Consider the following 21,010-nt stretch of genomic DNA (forward strand, 5'->3'; position numbering starts at 1 on the left):
TTTTGGTGTCCAAGAAGGAACTGGGCTTCTGTTCAACAGCGGCAAAGGGGTTGCCATTCTCATAATACCACAAGCTGAATCAAATAATCAGCGTGGCTCTGAGCTGTTGCATTGTTTTCACTTTACGAGATAATTGGATGTAGCCTATGCATATGTATCCTTACCGAGGTCTTCGTTGTGACAAACCTGAAATGATCAAATATGTGTTTATGCAAAGAAGCGCGGCAATATTTTTATGTGGTAGGCCAACATGGTGCGACGCAATTACAGGTTTATAGAATAAAAAATTTACATTTACTTTTAATGTCCATGTCCGTAATCCAGCTCCGTTTTTTCCGGGTGACTTTGCGTAGCGTACTGTAGCCTACTAGCTCTGTGTCTGTGTGAGAGAAGCCGAATGTTGTTTACAGCGTTGATTCCACGGATCAGAGAGCGAGAGAGAAGGCTAGTTGTAAGCGTGGCCGCTGGTTTACGCTGATGAAACCGAAAGAGAAAACATTAAATATATGTACATTCACCTTACTCGCAATAACGAATGTGTTAAGTATAAGAAAAATCTCAGAAGAAGCCTTCAAGCTCGACATCTCCATCCCTGTGTAGCAAAAAGGGATACGATTTTCAGCTGCAAACCAGACCAACAGTGTGAGCTTTTGAAGACTGGAGAGAGAGGGAGGGGGAGAGAAAAGGGGGGTGCAGTTCGTGAGACCATTTCTGTCCTGGCGGATATTTTGGATAGGGCGCTGCTGGAGTCTCATTGAACGAAGGAGTTGGATTTTCTTCATTCATTTACGGAAACCAACGTCCATAAAGCTCCGAACCTTGCCTTTGATTGTCTTCCACGCCCAGGAGATTCGCAATTGATTTAATGAAATTTGGAATACTTGTTAGGGGATTTTTGTGCATCTAGCGGGTACCTTTGGCTGAGTAGCTCGCTAAGCTAAGTGTGCGTTCCTCCTGGTTTTTCAAGAAATGGAGGCTGAAGATGCGGACTGCCATCAGTCGAGTGGAATCTGTGACTCGTGTTTTTTGTTAGCCACCCATACATCATTGTATCGTTGGCAAGAATAACACAGTTTAAGCCTTTGTTTTTATTTTGTTTTCTTGGAAAGATTAACTTAATTTTGAGGTATTTAGTAGACTCGGTGCAATTCTACATTAACTAGCTGCATAATTTTAACGACGATTTGGCTAGTTTGTCTCGATTAGCTAGCTAGCCAATTGAAGGAGTAGCTCGCTAGCGAACTTGGATTGATATTTTACTTTTTGGGAAATTAGAAGTCATCTCAGTTTGTGACTGTTCATTTTGGTAAAGGACAATTGCGGGTTTCTGTAATTTATTTCTATTTTTTTGGAAAGTACTTAATTTAACAGGAATGAGGTCTCGGACAGAAAGGGATCATTTGACCTTGTTTTGGGGTCTGTTGCTGTCTGTCTACACGATATCCCTACTACCAACTAATGGAGAAAGTAAGTGAGCTAGTTATCCAGTTTGGGCTACTTTTCCCATTTGACTCACGTTTTTAGCTTCAAACAGTAACCTTCTTGTATTTTATTTTAATTATATTTTTATTTGTTTTGCGAAAATGTATGAAGCATATGCGGATGGTTGCCTGATGCTACCTGTTTTATTCATGAAATGCTAACATGGCAAGCTGTAGCGATGAACATGCTTAGGTTGTTAATGTTATCGTCATCTAGTCCGCTAGATAACTTTTTGCGCGCTATGCACACTTAACATTATCTCAGTGTAGCTACTAGCTAGCATTTCAAATAAAGTGGTGGATTTAGGGATACTTAAAACACGTGTTTCTTGTCCATAAGAAGTTTCAGATCAGAAAGTCGCGCCATAACGTTTTCGACAAGCTAATTTACAGTAGCCTACTTGTACCTGCGGACACCTAGCAAACTGTGTGTTGTGGGCTATTTATCGTATCATACCTAGCTATAAAATGATCATGGTTGGGATTAGAGCGCGTGCAGACTAGCTACTTTAAACTTTTCAAATAAGAGGAATCAGAATGGTATGACCTAAATGCTTAGTTAGCCAGCAAGCCCAATGTAATTTTTTGCCACATGACTAGAACTGTTTTGGTTAGCTAACGTTGGACGTTACTAAACGACGTTTATTCAGAGCTTCAATTACTTAAATCACTAGTGTTATCTCGTTATCATTATGAAAATATATAGCGTATTGAACATATTCCATATTTATTGTTTCAGATAATTCTACCTGTCAGGCACCTACCATATACTAGTTCAGATGCTAATACTTGCACGAAGTCGTGGCCATTTAGACCGATGTAGCGAGTCGTACAGCGCGTATTCTGCTTTTAATTATGACAATGCTCAGATTGAAAATGAATAAAAATGTTTGCAAGCATTAGGTTACGGCGTTAGGAAACGAAAATTCAACTGACTTCCATTCGCTTTCGCTCATACAATGGCAATATCGTAGACCAGTAGGTACAGTAGACAAACTACCAAACTCGTAGTTGGCTAGATTATCATCCCATCCCAGTGGAATACTACTAGCGAACATTTATAATTTGGGTTCATACATTTTATTCAAATATTATTCAGTCGGTAACGTTAGCCGTTTTAGTCTTAGAGGTCCCGCGTGACACTGTTGGTGGTTACGACTGCTACGAAATGTAAAGTTCATTTTACACTTAATTCAAATAAATGCATGCAAGAATAATTTGTATAGAGCCACGGATGTAGAATGGATTGTGTAATTTCCAATTAGTTTAAATCCGTCTCCTCTTTCTGGTTAAAAGAGGCAGCTATAAAGTATAATCCGATTGCTGATTTATCGATAAACAATTTAATTGTGGTGACCTGATGTAAAGCCTCACATTTAGACAATATTTGAAGGTTCCACGAAATAGATTTAGCCTGTTTAAAGACGTTCGGTCATATTTCACAGTATCTGATCGTTATGGCTACGTGGGAAGAAGTAGACGCTCACTGCAATCGAGCAGCGAACATCAGGTGCGGTCACTGCGGTGGCACCAGTAGCAGTGCGGGGTTGCCAAGGATGCTCTCTCATCTCAGGCTAAGGTGATTAAACTGACCATGTGGCCATTTTGCGTTAGTAGTGGCGGTTACGCGATCCAGCTTCAAACCTGGACACACAGCCCGTTCAAAGGGTTCGGAAATCCTCTGTCTGCGCTGGTTGCAAGTACAACGACGAAGCTTGCGTATCAGTAATGACAACAGTGTACACTTCGCAGCGGTTGGTTATCCAGTAGCGGTTATACATAGCAAATAGCGGGGATATCCAGCCATCCATCAGCTACATTGCAGTACATTAGCAAAATAATGACGGATTATTTGGTTAGGTTATTTTTTACGCCAGATAATGGATTGCAGTGCAGAATTGTGTGATCGAACGCATTAGCTATAAAGTAAACGCTAAGGAGAAAAAAAGAAGGGCATCATAACTGGCAGCTGCGTTGTCCTACGAAGAAATGGCGGATAACGTCGTTTTTTCACGATGCAAAGCAAGGTTAACGTTCGGTCGCTCAGTCTACCTATGGGTTGTCGGATGAAGGGTTAGTTTTTTTAGAGACGGATTTGAAATGTCTGATTGTATAAGCAAACGGAATCGTCACTGAACATCCATTGTGTTTTAATGAGCCGATAAACGGGTAAAGGGTAAACTCCGGATGAGAGCAGTAAGCGGACCTTTGACGAATGAGATTTAGAACAGTGCCACATCAGTTCTTGGGTTCAGTCACCAGAACACCCATGCGTTTGTTTTGGGCCCTTCCCGTGTATTGCAATGGGCTGTAACCCCGATTCTTCACGAGCGTTCGAATTGAAACCACTCAAATGTTCAACCGACCTGGGGTAACGTTATGCGTCTTTTTCAAAACGGGAATTTTTCTATTTAATTATTATTTTTTTTTTACGAATTACGCGGTTTAAGTTTTTCTCTTTTCTGATGACCGTGAGAGATTGTACATGCTATTTTTATTTACCCTATTTGTTTATTTTCGTAATTTGTCGATTTTCCGTTTAATCTATTTTCTCATATTATTTCTGCAGTTTTTAAAATCAAAACAACGGAAAATCTGCCTCGCTGTTTAAACGAGTAGTCATATTTACAAGCTGTTTACCCATAAACGCGTTTGAAGGCCAAAAGACTGTTGACAACTTTTCCATTACATTGGATAGAGATACATTGGAGATACTGACTCGCATCTTTTTGCGATTTGTTTTGCACGATTAAAATTCGCTTTGGATAAAAGCATATATGTAATGTAATGGAAATAAAAATTATATTTACTTTAATATAAACACTTTAGATTTATTAGGTTGTATGAGGTGACATTATTTTTAGTTTTCAGTATGGAGGTTTGACTTGCTTCCTTTATAAAAACAGGGACAACTACCCACTAGGTGGTAGATTTAGGATGGGCATAGTAATTAAGTCTCATTTTCACGAGTACGCACTCAATAGGTTTAGGACATTGGCAAAACATTGACAAAAACAGGAAGACGGACAAAATATTTGATGTCTCCGATTAAGTGCCACCATGTACCAAAACAGGGCGTTTCGTAAGGTTGAATTTGTGGAAGACGCGTGGTGGGACTGCCAAAATTGAGGTTGTGATTATTATTATTATTATTATTATTATTATTAATAATAATAAAGGTGCAGATCTCCCAGCTTTGATTCATAATAGATCCTTAAAAGACATAAACATGCAGCAGAGATTTTCAACGCTTTCAGCCTAATGGAAGAGCAGAAGTTAGTACATAAAAAAAAAAAAAAAAAACTAATAAAGAACTAATTTGTAATTTATTTACAATGGACATCAAACTGTTTTTTTTTTTTGGACCAAATTCACTGCACATTTAGGCTGTGAGTAATGTTTGGCAGGCTACTAGGAAAGCAGGTTAATCTATGACACAAAATATTGGAAGCATTCAAAATGGAACATTCGAGTGTGAATTATTGGCTTGTTATTAAATAGTAGAGTATGTTATCCTGCCAGGTTTCTTTCAAGAATTTTTGGTTTTTTTATTGACAGTTGGGATAAGCTGTGAAATTTTCAGTGTTATACCACCCAAAACACAAATAGTTGGTGAAAGTTCAAGCTCCTGGCTCCTGAAATCGATTGTTCAGTGTAAATCTTTTTCCTGCAGAATTGGCCTTCTCAGTGAGAGGTAAAGCGGCAGTATTGTGACGGGAGTCGCGCGCCACAAGGTGTTTGCGGGGCTTGATTTTGCTCTCTTTCCCTGTACGTATTATTAGTGCATGTAGTACACTCTAAACGGAATGCCTTCCACATGATGTAGATAATATCCAGAGAAGTGGAATAATCTGTATGTCACGGGGATTGGGTGGGCTGTGAATATGACTCAAAGCCCTCAGTCGTACGTGAACAGCGTTGATTGGCTGAAGCTGCAGTCAGTGGTCCCTCCTCTTGCAGAGATCAACATTTAAAATAAAACCCAAAGGGGAGGAAAACAGAATTATTTGTTTAGCTTGAATGTATATTTGCTTGAGCAATGATCTTCTTTAACAAACCCTACAGATCATTGATTCCAAACTCATCTACTTTTTTCCCCCAGCATGCTGCCAACTTTTAACATTCAAGCACATATGTAGTATTGAGTTAAGAACTGTGATGTTTTATGTACAATAGATTTATTTCATATCGATTTACATCTGGAGGCTTAAGTATAGGTTAACTCAGCATTTATAATGGAACCTGCGTGTGTACCTTATGGATTTAAGAAGCGAGCCAGCTATGCGACAGTGATTTGGTGTGGATCCGGAATGATTATTCCTGATATTGAAAAAAGAGAAAGGAGGAGGCACCAGTATTTTAAAGTGTTGTGGTGGTTGAAAGTAACAGAGTGCCTTCCTACAGCACCACCAAGAGAATGATCTTGAAGATTTTGAATAGGCTCATTTTTCCTAAATGCACACGGATTAAGTAGCCTGTGCTGCAGTCACACCACCGTAGCTTTCCTCAGAGCACTATCGTTTTAGTGAGAGACTGATTGTGCGTCTTCCGAATTCTGTTTTGCTTGAGAATGCACTGACGCTGTGCGCGCGTGTGTGTTTATGCAAGTTTGGCTCAGAGCGGTTAATTGCTGTTATTTAGGTCCTGCAGTGCACAAGATTTAAGTTTGGACAGGGATGGATAGCAAGAGTGCGGCAGATTTGTGAGCAAGCTACCCTGCGAGTCTTCAAGGTTTCCTTCAACCCATGTCAGCACTTTAAATACCGGCTGCGCTGCGATGCTTTACATTCTGTGCACGCCGTATGCGATGAAGTGTTTTTAGGCTGGGTAAGACAAGGTCAGTAACTTGTCGGATGCAAATAGGAATTTCTGTGCGTAGCGTCACTTCTGCGTAAAACAGGACAGCGTTACCCTTAATTCAGGGTAATAAATCAAGCCGTATTGTCTGTCACCATCAGGTAGGCTATCTTATGAAATGGTCAAGTGGAATGATGATGCTGATTTGTGATCATAATTTGTTGTGGTGATCACCTTTTATTTCAGTGTATATTCAGATTTCCTGAGTCAACGTCCTTGTGTGGTGCTCCAACTCTTACAGCTGCCGTCATACCTTAACAATTTTCCAAAACCTTTATATAAATGATGGAAACTGTATTTCTGTAAATGTATATTGACTAGATTCATGTAAGAGGAGGATTGCTCAGTTGTCACAGGTAAATATGTAACAGTGAATATTTAATAACAAACAGTGCATTACATAAAGCATTTTCTTACATGGTTTCTACATAAAAGCATTTGCAAGATGTGGAGCACATCATTGGGCAATCAATTCAGGAGGTAACATACTGGGTTAAGCCAGCATATTGGCAAGCTACATTGTATTCTCCTGCTAGCTGGCTACCAAACTAACTCTATTAGTAGGACAAAATGGATGCCAAGCAAGCTATGTCTGCTTTTAATGACATTAAAGTAAGGAAGGAAGGAAGTAATCCTGCGGACCCCGGTCTTGCATGGACCGGGTGGACCCGGTACTTACTCTTGACCATAGTGTGGTGGTGAATGGGTCCAAGGTGGGTCAAACCCATGCTCAATATCCTGTGTCAGCCTGAGGTTTTGTGTATGAAAGGGGTACTAGTGTCTGGGAGGTGTTGCTTCAAAGAGCAGGGGCGTCAAACCGATGTCCTGGACGGTATGGTCTGCCTGTCAGTCAACAGGTCCTTTAGGCCTTGGAAACATGTGGACTCATTAGCCAATCACTGAGTGTTTTAGTGCAGATATGCACCAATGACCATGATCTGAGATTGTTCTAGAGTCATGGTTTTAGAGTTTTGCTGTTTCTGCCTCCCTGGATTCTTCACACAAGAACACGTGATGGATCAGATGCATGTGATTGGTTAGCTAGTCATCTGTGTTAATTGAGGCAATCGCTGCTGCTGCTGTTTGGCGGTAGTGGCTGGCGTGGGATAGTCTACGGAGGGCGAGGAGGTCGGCGACTGTTTATTTTCAGACGGACCCCGAGCCAGGGAGGGGGTAGCACTGAGGGTGTCTGTATCTTGTCTGGAGTGGGTTACCCCCCCCCCCCCCCCCAAAAAAACAAAAAAAAACAACACAAAAAGAATAGAGATTGCTTTAACATAAAACGAGGTGGCGGGTGACCCCGCATTAACATGAAAAAAGTAGACGCTGCCGCCGGGCTGGGCCCCAGCCGTGGCCAATCGGCAGCCAGCGGGTTTCCCAGCACCCCGCGAGACCACGCCCACCGCGGCGAGCGCCCCGTGACCCTTGCTCTTGAACTCCAGGGCCCCATTGTCTGCAGCCGGCTCTTCAGCGCTGACGTTTCCCAGAGGATAAACAAACGCTGTCCCCGTAAATCACGGGGGGTTGGAGGGGAGGATGGGGGGGATGGGGGGGGTGAGGGGGGTGGCGTTGGATCATTTTGTCTGCGTTTTAACTGCCCCGTCCCCACCCCCACCCTTCCCTGTGTTCTTTTTTAAAAGGTAGTCTACCATTTCAAATAGTTTTATTTTCCCACGAAGTGATGACTAAACCTACCATAGAAAAAAAAAAAAACCCTTTAACCCCCCCTCCCCCCCAGTGTGAATAGTAGTGCTGGGATGCGTATACTGCAGTGGGGTGCATCCTTGTGGTACGATATTAGTGAAATGCACACGGGAATCATCCACCAAACTCCACTTCCCCCAAATAAACTTCTGTGAACACTCACTATCAATAAGAACTACAGAAACTACCTTTGTCTGTACAGAAAAAATGACATTGTGCTGGAGTGCTTTTTTTTTGGAATGTGGCGCCTTTTAAATCTTAAGTTACATAGACTGCGTTTATTACTGTACCTCCAGAATGCCAGTAATCCCTTTCTTTGGAAGTCATGAGTTTCATTTTTCTGAAATTGGAAACTTTGGTTTAATGGGTTTAAATGCATATCGTTTTTCCCTAACGTTGACTCAGGCTTTATGCTGTAAGATAAGAGTGTGTAGGAGCGTTTATTAATTTGGTCAGGCTTATTAAACGCAATTAGGACGCCTTTCAAGTTTTGCCACAGTAAAATGTCCGTGTCTCTCTGCTTCCAAGTTTACTGCAAACAAGACTCCCTGATTCACGGGGAGTGAGAGAAAAAAGTGAGAGTTTCTAAATAGAACAGGTAAAAATACTTTGAGCAAGACAGACTCGGTTCTGTGGATTCGGAAGAGTGGGGAGTTTGTGAACTCTGCGTTTTACGGGGTTGTGACGTTGATGCCTGCGGTCGCCGCGACGCGGGGTGGCTGAGAGGTCGGTCCGCCGAACCTCCCGCGTTTAGCCGCCGTTCCGTGCCGCCCGTCTGCTGGGGGGCGCGAGTCGCCCCTGAAAATAATCCTGCGCCTTTGTCTTGTGACGAGTTGACGCCAGTGCCAACATTGACCCTCGCACTGCAGAAGAATTGCCGATGTTTTTTTTGTCCCCACTTGCATTAATACACCAAAATGTGGTTAGCCAATGAGCGGGCAGGGAAGGCGGAGTCCTTAACGAGGAAAGCAATCCCACTCAAACACCGTAAGGTGATTGGTCACTCGACTCCATGGTGCCGAAGCAAATCTGGGCCCACATTTAGGATCTAAGATCGATTTAGCCTTTTCTCTCATTGTAAATACGGTTAGGCCCGCGTTTAGGATCTAAGATCGATTTAGCCTTTTCTCTCATTGTAAATACGGTGAGGCCCGCGTTTAGGATCTAAGATCGATTTAGCCTTTTCTCTCATTGTAAATACGGTGAGGCCCGCGTTTAGGATCTAAGATCGATTTAGCCTTTTCTCTCATTGTAAATACGGTTAGGCCCGCGTTTAGGATCTAAGATCGATTTAGCCTTTTCTCTCATTGTAAATACGGTTAGGCCCGCGTTTAGGATCTAAGATCGATTTAGCCTTTTCTCTCATTGTAAATGCGGTTAGGCCCGCGTTTAGGATCTAAGATCGATTTAGCCTTTTCTCTCATTGTAAATACGGTTAGGGTATTGACGGGGCGTAGAAACAGGGCGTTGTGAAAAGCTTCGGTCTCTATTTTTGACGTCTTTAATGTCATTTCAGCCTTTTAAAAGCAAACGAAAGCCTTTAAAAATGAAATCGGGAGGTTGATGCGAGATGGGCCCTCCTGCTCCTGCGCTTTGTGACTGCAGCCGCTGGATGTGCTGCAGAAGCACAAACGCTGGAGTCGGCTGTGACTTCGTCCCGCTCGTTTGGCACGCAGAGCCAGGCCCGGAGCGCACGCCCGCGATGCTCTCCCGCCGCTGCCCCGCTCGCGTGTCGCTCCTGCGAACGCGCGCTTAATGAACAGCCCCGCGCGTTCTTCTGGTCAGCAGGCGCTGCGCGCCGGTCAGCAGGTGCTGCCCGCTGGCCGCCTGTACGGGAAGGCGCAGCGGCGTGACTGTGCTCTCCTAGGTCTGACTAAAGCGGCTGTCACCGTGGCGTCAGGCCTTGTTTGTCACCTGACTTGCCTGATGCCCCCCCCTGCCCCCCCCAGAGGACAGCAGGTGGTGGCGTGCTGATGTTGTGACCAAGGCTGCCTCTTCAACTGTTTGTGCGTGCCTGCGTGTGAGAGAGGGTGTGTGTGTGTTTGTGTGTGTGTGTGTCAGGGTTGGGCAATCGTCTGCTTGTTTACATCAGCCAAATATGACCCTCTGGAATCGCTTGAGAGATCGGTGATTGTATCGGCCGGGGTGTTGGTATTCTTATGAACTGGTCAGTTTTGCCGTTTGCAATGTTGATTTAATAGTCTAGCCTAGTCAGTCAAATTTGTACTTTTTATTATATGCTGTAATTAGGCTATAATTATATGGGCTTCCGCTGGTAATAATCAGCTGTGGTTCTGCGTCATAGTGAAATTTAGAGCACCACGGTAACATAAATCACCCGAAATTTTATTAAGTTAAATGTGGTCACTGACCACACTCAACTTTCCGAAGGATAAACCACCACAATGCATGTGAAGCTGAAAACTGGCATCTGTAATACCGTATGCAGTGGACATCTGAAGTTTGGGGGGAAAGAATCTTGCTCATCACTCTGGCTGTGTAGGTTACCGGATGTAGCAACAATGATCAGTTTAAAGATATAGCGTACGGTGACTTAAACTTCTCAAGCAGATGAAGCAAAGATACAGTGGGGACCAAAATTCACTGACTATTCAAGACACTACCAAGGCCTGTTTTGTACTTATTCATGAAGGAATAATGCAATTATGATAGTCCAGTAACACTTCTTATTCAAGAATACATTCTTGAGTAGACTTAGAAAGTTTAACACATTTACAAAATACTTGTATGAAACAGGAAGCTGCGTGGGTAGCTAGTTCATCCGCCACAAGTGAAGCGTTTCTCTTTTCGCTCACTTATTGTATGGAAAGCCTCTAAAGGTATATATATATATATACAGGTGAACGTAGGTGCATCCTATCAGTAACTTTACAAGCAGTCAATTAGAAATGATCATAGCAGTCCTGTTACAGTCAAACCATTAAAAATGACAGTCATTGCGATCAGTAAATGAGAAATCAGTCAGTCAAGCAAGCCTACAACGTAACGCTGCTGGGACGCATGTACCAATTGGATTTCTGATATTCTAGGGATTCTGACAGCCTCACTGAACCCAGAAAAGAGGACAAAGAGAGGGAGAAGAAAAGGCCATGTACTCATGTGTGCACCTGCAAAGAGAGAACCTGATGAAGCGACTGCGAAGCGTGTTGCAAGCATCCTGACTTGCACTGAGCCAATGCAAGTCTTTTACTTCACGAAGTCTCGTTTTTCTTCTTTTTCAAGTGTGCGGTTCAAGAAATACCAGCTATTTCTGGCCTTCACGTTGTTTGATTTGTCTCTTTTTGTCCGGCACCTTGTGATAGCACGCTGTGCGCAAGGCTCTTTTTCCCCATACCTATATACGGATGTATAAATCGTCTCTAGGATTAGAGATCGTCAATCCCAGATGATGATCGCCGATCGCTCAATGTACCGTCCATCAACTCTTGTGTGTATGTGCTGGTGGTTTGACCATGGCTGTCTCTTCAGCTCGGTGTATGCGTGTTCGCATGTGTGTGTGCACGTGTGGTGTGTGTGGCGCGTGTGTGTGGTGTGTGTGTGATTGTGTGGCGCGTGTGTGTGTGTGTGGTGCGTGTGTGTGTGTGTATGTGGTTTGTGTGCGTGTGTGTGGTTGTGTGTGTGTGTGCGTGTGTGTGCAGTGTGTGTGTGGTGTATGTATGTGTGTGGTGTGTGGTGCGTGTGCGCGTGTGTGTGTGGTGTGTGTGTGTGTGGTGCGTGGTGTGTGTGTTTGTGTGTGTGTGTGTGTATATGTGGTTTGTGAGTGTGTGTGTGTGTGTGTATGTGTATGTGGTTTGTGTGTATGTGTGTGCGGTGTGTGTGTGTGTGGTTGTGTGTGTGGTTTGTGTGTGTGTGTGTGGTGTGTGCATTTGACTGTGTGCTTACTGTTTCTCTCTCACTCAGCAGAGGGGTGAGGCGCGGCGCGGCGTGCTCACCGTGCGGTCCTCAGAGGGACAGGAATATGTGTCAGTGTGCTAGCGCTCGCTTGCCGCCGCCGCCCCAGCCAGACGCTTTAGCACCGCTCCGTCCAGCCGTCGGCCGTTTGAGACATAAATCAGCCCCTTATGAAGAGCTGCTAGCTGCTTCGGTCGCTAATGTGCATTAGCTGGTCGGCCTTCTGTATATTAATGGGTCTGGTTCAGATAGTGCGTGTGTAGTTCTGAGAGGGTAACCCAGCTCCTTTTAAATGTGAGTGTGTTTTCTAGCAGGTGACAGAGTGTCGTTCAGGCAGTTGTGGCCAGATCTTCTGTTTATCCTAATTATATGTGTATGTGTATATATGTGTGTGTGTGTGTGTGTGTGTACGGTTGCATGCCGTATCTCCTCTCCTTGATTACATTGGGTGATTTCCGAAGCATTCTTTACTGGAGCAGGCTGGGAGATGGTCTGTTTTAAAGGGTTTGAACGTGGTTTGATTCAGGGGATGGACATCACCTTTCATAACATGAATATTGCCCTGATTGCTTATCTTGGTTGTCTTGATCACATAAAAGGTTGGGTCGCCTTTTAAAAAAAAACAAAACAAAAAAAAAACGGGATCAATTTAAGAACCTGGTTTTAATAAGTATGGCATTCTCTGCAAAGAATCAGTTTCGGTAGGAAAACATTACATGAGAGGGATGGCTTCAATCCACAGAGGCATTTCCTTATTTATTTGAGATATTACTAAGAAATGTGATTCCAGATATAAGAAGATATCTTAAGGATTTCAAAAAAATGTCAAAATGAAAACATGCCATGCATCGGCCAGATTACCGAACGCTTTCCCACAGTACTTTCGACATTTGCTTTAACAAAAAGATTGCTGTAGGCAAAATGACTGTGTGTAGGTTGTGTGTGCATGTGTTCTAGTGTGTGTGTGTGCGCGCGCGTGCACGTGTCCTGTGTGTGTATGTGTGTGTGTGTGAGTGAATGTGCCCTTGTGTGTATGTGTGTGCACACAGACAGTATTTGTGTGTGTATGTGTTGGAGGGGAAGGGGGTTGGTGCTTCCTGCAGTAGGCCAGAGTGAGGTTATCAATTGCAAACAGGAGTTGTTGGATCCCATTACTGTGCCAGAGATATCTGTTTACTTAGCAGCGCGAGAATCGCGGAGAGCCGGCAGCAAGCCTGGCCTCCCTTTCCGATTTCCCCAGTGTGGCCATTGGCCTTGAGGGAACGTTCCGGAAGGCGAGTCGCTCGCTCTCACTCGCTCGCTTATTCACTCACTCACTCATTCATTCGCTCATTTACTTTAGCTTTGTTTTTTGTCCGTTCTCTCCGTTCACCCTTCCGTCCACAAAGCCGGTGCCAAAACGGACGCGTTTCAAACGCGTCTCACGGCTGAATCCTTCAGCTGCGTCCGAAAGGCCGTGGATCTGGGCCTTTCGGTCTTGATCTTCCCCGCTGGCTTATTGCCTGAGGCAGAGCCCTGCTTAATCCTCTTCTAAGGAGTGGTTGGAATTCCTCCTACGTGCCATGGCTAATGAGATTGACAAGAGGGGTTGGATGGGGAGTAATTTGATCTTTCTTTTTTCCTCCCAGAGAACATTCTTACTAACTCGCTTGCCAATCCCCCCCCCCCCCTCCCCCGGGACCCCGTACTCACTCACTGGCAGACCTGGCTCCACTGACACAGTTAATGGTTTTGATTGGCGGATGAATTTTCACATTTCGGTCGGCTGTTCCCAACCATTCAAATTTTTTGATGAATTGGACTTCCGCGCGCTCAGTTTTGATTGTAAAATGCGCTGGTGCCGGTGGTGAGAAACGTCGCATGCAAACACTGTGGACCGAATGACGCCACTGCATCCTGACCACCTGTTATCGCGTCGTTGTGTGGTTCTGCGTACCGGCTACCGTCTCTGGTGACGCGGGCGTTCGGTTGCTCCGGGGTGGGATCGCGTTGAAGACGCCGCTGGTGTTGACGGAGCGTCTGGTCCTCCCGTGTCCGGAGGGGCTCCCCGCAGAGCGTACGGGGCAGGCTGCGAGTGGAAGGGGGCGGGGCGCGGAGGCGAAGGTGTGTGCGGGAAAGGACTTTCAGACTTCCTCCTGTCCTCGGGGCCATGCAAATCCCGCCGGTTCGCGGCGGCGTCTAGCGGAATGCAAAGCCGAGCGACGTGTCACGACTCGCAACATTTGAATAAAAAAAGGCAAGAAAGAAAGAAGACTTCCCCTCCCTCGCCCCCCCCCAGGTTCATGAACTGTGTTTAGAGGGCGTTCTAACGGTAGTTAAGCAAATTTTCGCATATCTGGTTCTTGGGGGAATAATTTTTTTTTTTCCCCTTTTGGAAAGCTTTGTTTATCCCTCTCTTCCTCTGCTCATTAATTTGGAACACTTGTCGGGTTTTTAATCTAGCGTAACCAGGTGCGTGTGCTGTCGCAGACGAATGCGGCATAACCGGCCGTGTGGCCGTTGCCCTGGACGACCGCGTTCCTAACGCAACTGGGACAGGCGGAACGCAGGCACCCGCTTGACCAGAGGAGGCGCTACCGCGTGGTGAGCGGGAGTGCCCTGGCCCCTGAACCGCACCTTGTTTGGACTGCAGCCTGCCATCACCTTCCCTGGAAACCCCCGTTTCTCGGTCTTTTGCTTGCCCTTGGTGCAGTTTTGTCCGCGTTCAGTTTTGTCTTCATTCCTGCAGTTGTCTGCCCGCGAGCGATCTAAGACACAAGGCCCTTGAATCACTTCCGAAGAATGCACTTCTGCCCAGCTAGAGTCGATTGTGCAAGTGGCCTTTGGTTCCATAAATAATTCCTTTTTCTGGTTTGTTAATTGTCATTTTTAATCTCTGTTGATGGTGCTCTGCTTCACTTTTAGGCAACTTTATCTTGGAATTAATATTTTGGTATTGTGTCATTTGACCAGTGCATCAGCCTGTATTTGTAAAGCTGAAGGGGGTACTAGTTTTGACAACCATGCACCAAATTGAGAGCCTAACTTATGCAGTCGTGGGCCAGGCAGTCGAGCAGCGTGCGATTTTTGCCCGCCCAATCAGCACGATGTTGGTAACGACCGCTAACAAGCAGGGCTCCTCCCTGCATGCTTACCCAAGCCGTGGCCTCGGTTTTCAGCAGCAGTGCTGACTGAATGGAGCAGGCAGGCCTCGCGCACGGCTGTTGTGGGAGGCCCCTCCCCTCTCCACCCTCCTTGGGTTTTCATTAATGCTTTCTGTCAACAGGAAGTGAAGACCAGACCTTCTCTTGACCAACAAACAAATTACTCTTTGTGTTTGAGTTGCTCCTCCCTCGCTCGCTCTCTCTCTCTGCCTCTGGCACTCCAAAGCGGAGAGAAAATTCTCAATGAAATGAAAGACAGGCAGCTCCCTGATTCATGAGCGTTGCTCCAGGGCTTTTGCGACGAAAGGGAAAAGCGACTAGCGTTGAGTGGAGAAGCAATCATTTCCTTTTCGAAATTTGGGAGGCTGCGAAAGATTGGCCGAAGCAAATGTCTGTTTACAAATTTTTTTTTTTTTGGTTTGTTCGAGAGAGCTTTGTGCTCGGACTGGGTAGAATATGGGGAGTGCTGTTTTGAGTGATGGGGATGCTCTTTTTGGTTTTTGTCAAGCTGAATTTCCGCACGCTCCTACACATAAAAAAATAAAAATGAAGAAATGCATTTTTCACTCCTGTTTGTGTTATTAATGAGGCATTGCTGTTTGCTAGTCGAGTTGCATGCAGCGTACAGTGCTGAGAATTTGCTTTGGTTCTGTGGAAGTGGATCCTTTGCTTTGGGTCATTCAAGGCTAAGTGAGGGTGTTTGTTCCCAGGTCAGGAATTTAGTTTGTTGTGAGGATTATGAAGGCCATTGGAATGAGCCCATCTTTGTCTCTCAGTGGTGGTTTTGTAACGCCTGTTCTGGTAGCCGCTGAGCTTTAAGCTCCTGTAAGAACTTAACAGGTTTAGGAGAAGTCGCTCAAATGCCAGGATATTTCTTTCCAAGGTCCACATGTAACCTTTCAGAAATCTTTCTGCCTATCCATGACTAGTGACCCCGCTTTTCCTAAGAATTTTTTGTCTTGGTATGTGCAGAGCTGTGTTTTTTTCCCTGACAGATGGTAGACATGCTTATCAGCCGGGAGTTGACTTTTAACACGATCATTTAAAAGTTCTCTCCTTTGGGATGGCCTATTATGACATGCTTTGGCAGCACCGCTGTGCTTTACTCCGACCTGCGGGGAATCGGCGATTTCCTTACAGGCTGCACAGGGTACTGCAGGAGGGCCGCGATTGGAAGGCGGGCCTGATCTCTCACTGTTGATGACTGGTGACTGGCCCATCCTATCTTTATTGTGCCCCGCCTTAAGGTCCCCTGGTCATGGAAGGCCAGGAGCGGCGAGGGTGACGCGGAGAATTGCTGCGACTGTTATTTGCGTGTCCCTCTGTTGAGTCTTTCTCTTCTCGTCTCTCGGGCTTCAGATCTATTTGTTTGAAGAAGTGCGCGCTCTCAGTTTCCTGGGTTCCCTGACTCTTCCTTATGGGAAACGCAGGCGTCACCTCGCTGCCCTAACCGCGTCGACCCCTGTTTTGCACGGCGGGGTCTCCCACGAGACCGCGTGCACACGCAGGGGCGTGAGTCAGCCTCTATCTGGGAAAGCATCTCCTGGGAGACGTGCTGACACAGAGCGACGATGGCGTTCTCTGAACGTTTACCTTCTTAGTGCATGTGCATTCTTAATGCGTGCTGACTGAAGTTGCCTGCCTATAATCATGGCACAAAATGGAGGTAGAACTTTTTATTTTCTCTCTCCATTCTTCTGTCATTTTGATTGTACGGTGCTGGAGATGGTGGAAGTTCCTGGCAGATTTCAGTTTTTGCTACCTCCTTGTGCCCACCTGTCAAGAACATTAATTTAGATCTTTTTTTGTATCTATAACTTGGGTTGGTGGAGGTTGTTTTCTTTGCCAGTGTTTGCATTTTAAGACTAGTAACTCCAATCTTGTGGCAGGTACAGTGTTTGAAGGTTTTTGTGATTTCCTTTCAAACAGCTGTCAGATTTTCCCTTGGAAACAAGATGCATGAACACTTTAGCTAATCAATACCTTAAATTACGCACTTAGCTAAATGGTGCGCATTATAAACCAGCAGAGACTACAGCCCTTCTGGTCTGGAGTTTGAAATCCAAGCTTTAAGAGATGATTTTCCGGTTTTAACTATACTGTTTAATTCTATCAATAACTTTGACATCTTTGAGCCTGGAGCTGATTCCTGATTCAAGAATTTTGAGTTTCTGGGCTTTAAATATTTTAGAATTGGCCCTGGGGAACCCTATATGCTGCTTGTTGCTACAGTCAAACTCTTGAGAGATTTACATTGTTGAAAATGGGTGTTCTAGTTCTTTCAGAAATCTTCCTTCATCTTATCTCAGAGCGGGTTTAACTTGTTGATTTAGTTTCAATGACCAGGTGCACATACTTTCTGTAATTAGGACCCAACTTATTTTATGTGTGAGTCTTTAATTCCAATGCAAAGGCATAAATGGCATATAACAGAACACGAGAACATGAATGATTGTGAACGAATGCAGGCTCCGTATGAAGTACGGTAGTAACAGGAATCTTCACTGCAAGTCCTAGGTCCTGGAGATCCCAGTCGATATCGGCGTAGGTTCTCAGGTTTCAGATTGGCAGTTGCCCGAATGAGCCCAGGCCGGTGTTCCCCTTCTGCGATAACGGGGAACAGTAGTTAGTAGGGCTCTTCAAAGTTAGAGAGGTAGCAGGCAGTGGGCTCGAGCGGTCGGAAATCCCGCAGCTCTTTTTTCCATCAAGGGAACATGACACGATCGAAAATAAACCGGTGAATACTGGCAAGCCGGACTGTTAGCGGATACGATTTTGAGCCCCTATAAGTATGGCGAGAGATGCGAGCTACTGAGCATGTTGATGATGCGTTTCGCGGTCTATTTGCGCCGCTGCGATTGCGTGCTGTTGGCGGACCGTGGGCTCTTCCAGCGCTATACGCGCGCGCCGCTAGCTTAGCCAAAGCCTGCGCTGCAGTTCTGTTAGGCGAGCGGCGTCCTCACCCCGCCGTTGGAAGAGTGTACTTAAAAGGGCAGTTGGGAGAGAGCGACGCGCCCTTCGGTTCCAGCGCGCATGTCTGCGGCTCTGTTTGTTGTTTGCTGTACGGAGCGTCGCGATGGATGATGTAGGGGGGGTCACACCAGGTCAGGGAAACGCCGCGCTCTTCGAGAGAACTTGGTAGTGCGTGCGTGAGCGCTTGTGAAATATTTACACTTGTTTGTCGATGTGAATTTAGAGGATGACTCTGCCGGCTTGGCTCGGTCATCTCGGCAAGAATAGAGACCGTGGTGTTGGTGGTCAGTTGCAGAAAAAAGTAAAAAAAAAAAATATATAAAAATTAAAGCGTGACTGTTATAAACAACAACAAGCATGATGAGGGTTCAGTGGAAGCAAGACTGCCGACTTGAGAAATATGACGTGCTAGCGCATATGTGCATGATATTTCTCACGTTAAACAGAAAAGAAATAAAATACTTTTTAATATAAATATTCGCATACCATTTTAGACCAGTACCACGTATAGGCCCTATACCTATTGAACCTAATTTTTACTCTTAATGGAGAAAAAAGGTCTCATTCCTGTTTGTTTAAAAAGCATGAATAGTTGGGCCATGCAACAAGGGTCTACTGATTGTCCTTATTTCTTAGCACTTCATCAATAAATGAAATTAGTTGAGTAGACCTTACTGAGTTGCTTGCCTTTGAACCGGTTTATGATTCTTAATGTGAAAACGGAAACCAGCTGATTTTTGAGGACCAGGGTTGCAGTCCCCTCCTCTACGACATGCTAAAATGAAGCATTAAACCCCTCCAGAGATTTTGTTCCAAATGCTTCAGGTTCACCACTGTGCTCACATTTAGTTTCTGTCGCTTCTCGTTGCAGTCTGCGGTCCGAGCATCGACATCAGGAATGACATCAGCGAGTTCAAGCGGCTGGAGAACTGCACGGTGGTGGAGGGCTATCTGCAGATCCTGCTCATCGGCGACAAGACCAACAACGTCAACCAAGAAGTCTTCCGCACCCTCAGCTTCCCCAAGCTGACCATGGTCACGGACTACCTGCTCCTGTTCCGCGTCTCGGGCCTGGACAGCCTCAGCGTGCTCTTCCCCAACCTGTCCGTCATCCGCGGGCGCAACCTCTTCTACAACTACGCCCTGGTGATCTTCGAGATGACCAGCCTGAAGGACATCGGCCTCTACAGCCTGCGCAACATCACGCGCGGCGCCATCCGGATCGAGAAGAACCCGGAGCTCTGCTACCTGGACTCGGTCGACTGGTCGCTCATCATGGACGCCGAGTTCAACAACTTCATCGCCGGGAACAAGCAGTCGAAGGAGTGCGGGGACGTCTGCCCCGGGATCATGGAGGACAAGCGCCACTGCATCAAGACCAGCTTCAACGACAACTACAGCTCCCGCTGCTGGACCTCCAACCACTGCCAGAAAGGTACGCGCCAACGCTGGGTTTCCTCCGCGCTGCCTGCGCACATTCCTAGAACCTAGGTCCGGCTGAAAGGACCGTTAAGGGCTGAACTGAGGTTCCCGTTAAAGATGTTTTTAGGTAGAGCTGAGCTTCCTGTTTGAGAAGTTTGGCTAGTGTGGAATTCCTGTTTGAGAAGTTTGGCTAGTGTGGAATTCCTGTTTGAGAAGTTTGGCTTCAGATTCCAGTCGAAGGAGAAAGGCTAGACTTGGATGCACTAATTGAAAAGCGTATGCCTTTTTGTTCCTGTCGATGCACTGCAGCAGAAGATAGGATTGTTTTGGTTTGTTTTCCCAGAGGTTAGGACGATTATTACTGCCATAATTTAGGCAGTTGCTTGTGTTTATTTTCCCCTCCTTAAGGCAGGCCTTAGCTGAGGCCTCTTTGATCTGGATGGGTGGGATTTGGCTCCAGCGAGCATTCTGGAATTGTGCATGTCTTGTTGCCGGGCAGATAACAGTCAAACCCTGTTGCATTTATGTCGTTAATGTTTTTGTGCTGTGGACTCCATCCTATGAAAAATTTCGTCTTTATTGTCTGATCAGTTTTGAGACTTGTAGAGAAGGCTGTGGGTAAGGAATAGACGAGTGTAAATGGTAAATAAAATGGGTGTTTTTATGGGAAACTGATTATTTTGGGGGAGAGGGGCTTTTTTTTCAGGAAAATAATGAAGGTTTCTTTTAAACTGTAAGTCCAGGGTCATGCTAGTGGTAAGTTATTAGCCATACTCTGCCAACAAGGCATGAAAGTGCCTTCCTTCTTGTTTCGAAGGAAAAGCATGGATGTTAGAGCCATTGTTTGCGCAAGCCTAATCTTAGGCGACTGGCAGTGATGAATCATTAGCACAACTGGAACGATAAACAAAAACATAATTCAGATGCCTGGAATGCTTCCTCTGAAGTTCCTGCCTTGCGGGGGCAGCGAAAGGACAGTGCTGAGTTCGGCGCGTTTTTGTGCCAGAGGGTCCTGCCGCTTTCCGTCACGGTGTTTCTCTCCCGATTTTCGCGGCGGGAAGTGCGACCCACCCCCGACACCCGTCGCACTTCCCGTCCTGTGGGACGCGGGCGGCGGGGACCCGGCGAACCGCAGCACAGAAGAGCGTTTCACCCGCCGCAATCCCGTTTCCCTCCGTACCGCGAACGTTTCACCCTCCGCAATCCCGTCTCCTTCGTTTCGGCCTTGGGGCGGCCGATAGCGCCCCCCCCCCCCCCCCCCGCCATCCTCGGCCCTGCCCTCCCAGCCCCTCTTCCGTCGGAGATATTAGAATGGTGGGAAAATGTTCTCCGTGGGAACAGGCCGGACTGCCCCCCCCCCCCGCTTTAGAGACCTGTGCGCGACAGGCAGTTTGTGCCCTGCCCCCCCCACACCCCCCCCGCACCCCCCTGCTCCCGCGTCTCAAACACAAACAGAGGAAAGAACGAGTGGCTTCCTTAGTTACCGTGTGCTGCCGCGGCGTGGGACCTGGGTTTCGC

At 45.9% G+C, this 21,010-nt stretch overlaps 1 protein-coding gene across 2 annotated transcripts in view; it reads left to right on the forward strand.

The window, feature by feature from the left end:
* Positions 1-238: 238 nt before the first annotated feature.
* LOC135254961 (insulin-like growth factor 1 receptor) overlaps positions 239-21,010 on the forward strand; it is a 118,557-nt gene continuing 97,785 nt past the window's right edge. Inside the window, exons 1-2 of one of the 2 annotated variants that reach the window (XM_064335594.1) lie at positions 239-1,467; positions 18,942-19,505. In XM_064335594.1, coding sequence (XP_064191664.1) covers positions 1,374-1,467; positions 18,942-19,505 — 658 coding nt within the window. In that variant the 5' untranslated portion in view covers positions 239-1,373. The remainder of the gene's footprint in view (positions 1,468-18,941; positions 19,506-21,010) is intronic. The other variant, XM_064335595.1, reaches the window with a different exon arrangement.

The sequence above is a fragment of the Anguilla rostrata genome, chromosome 5, assembly GCF_018555375.3.
Source record: "Anguilla rostrata isolate EN2019 chromosome 5, ASM1855537v3, whole genome shotgun sequence".
NCBI classification, from domain to species: domain Eukaryota; kingdom Metazoa; phylum Chordata; class Actinopteri; order Anguilliformes; family Anguillidae; genus Anguilla; species Anguilla rostrata.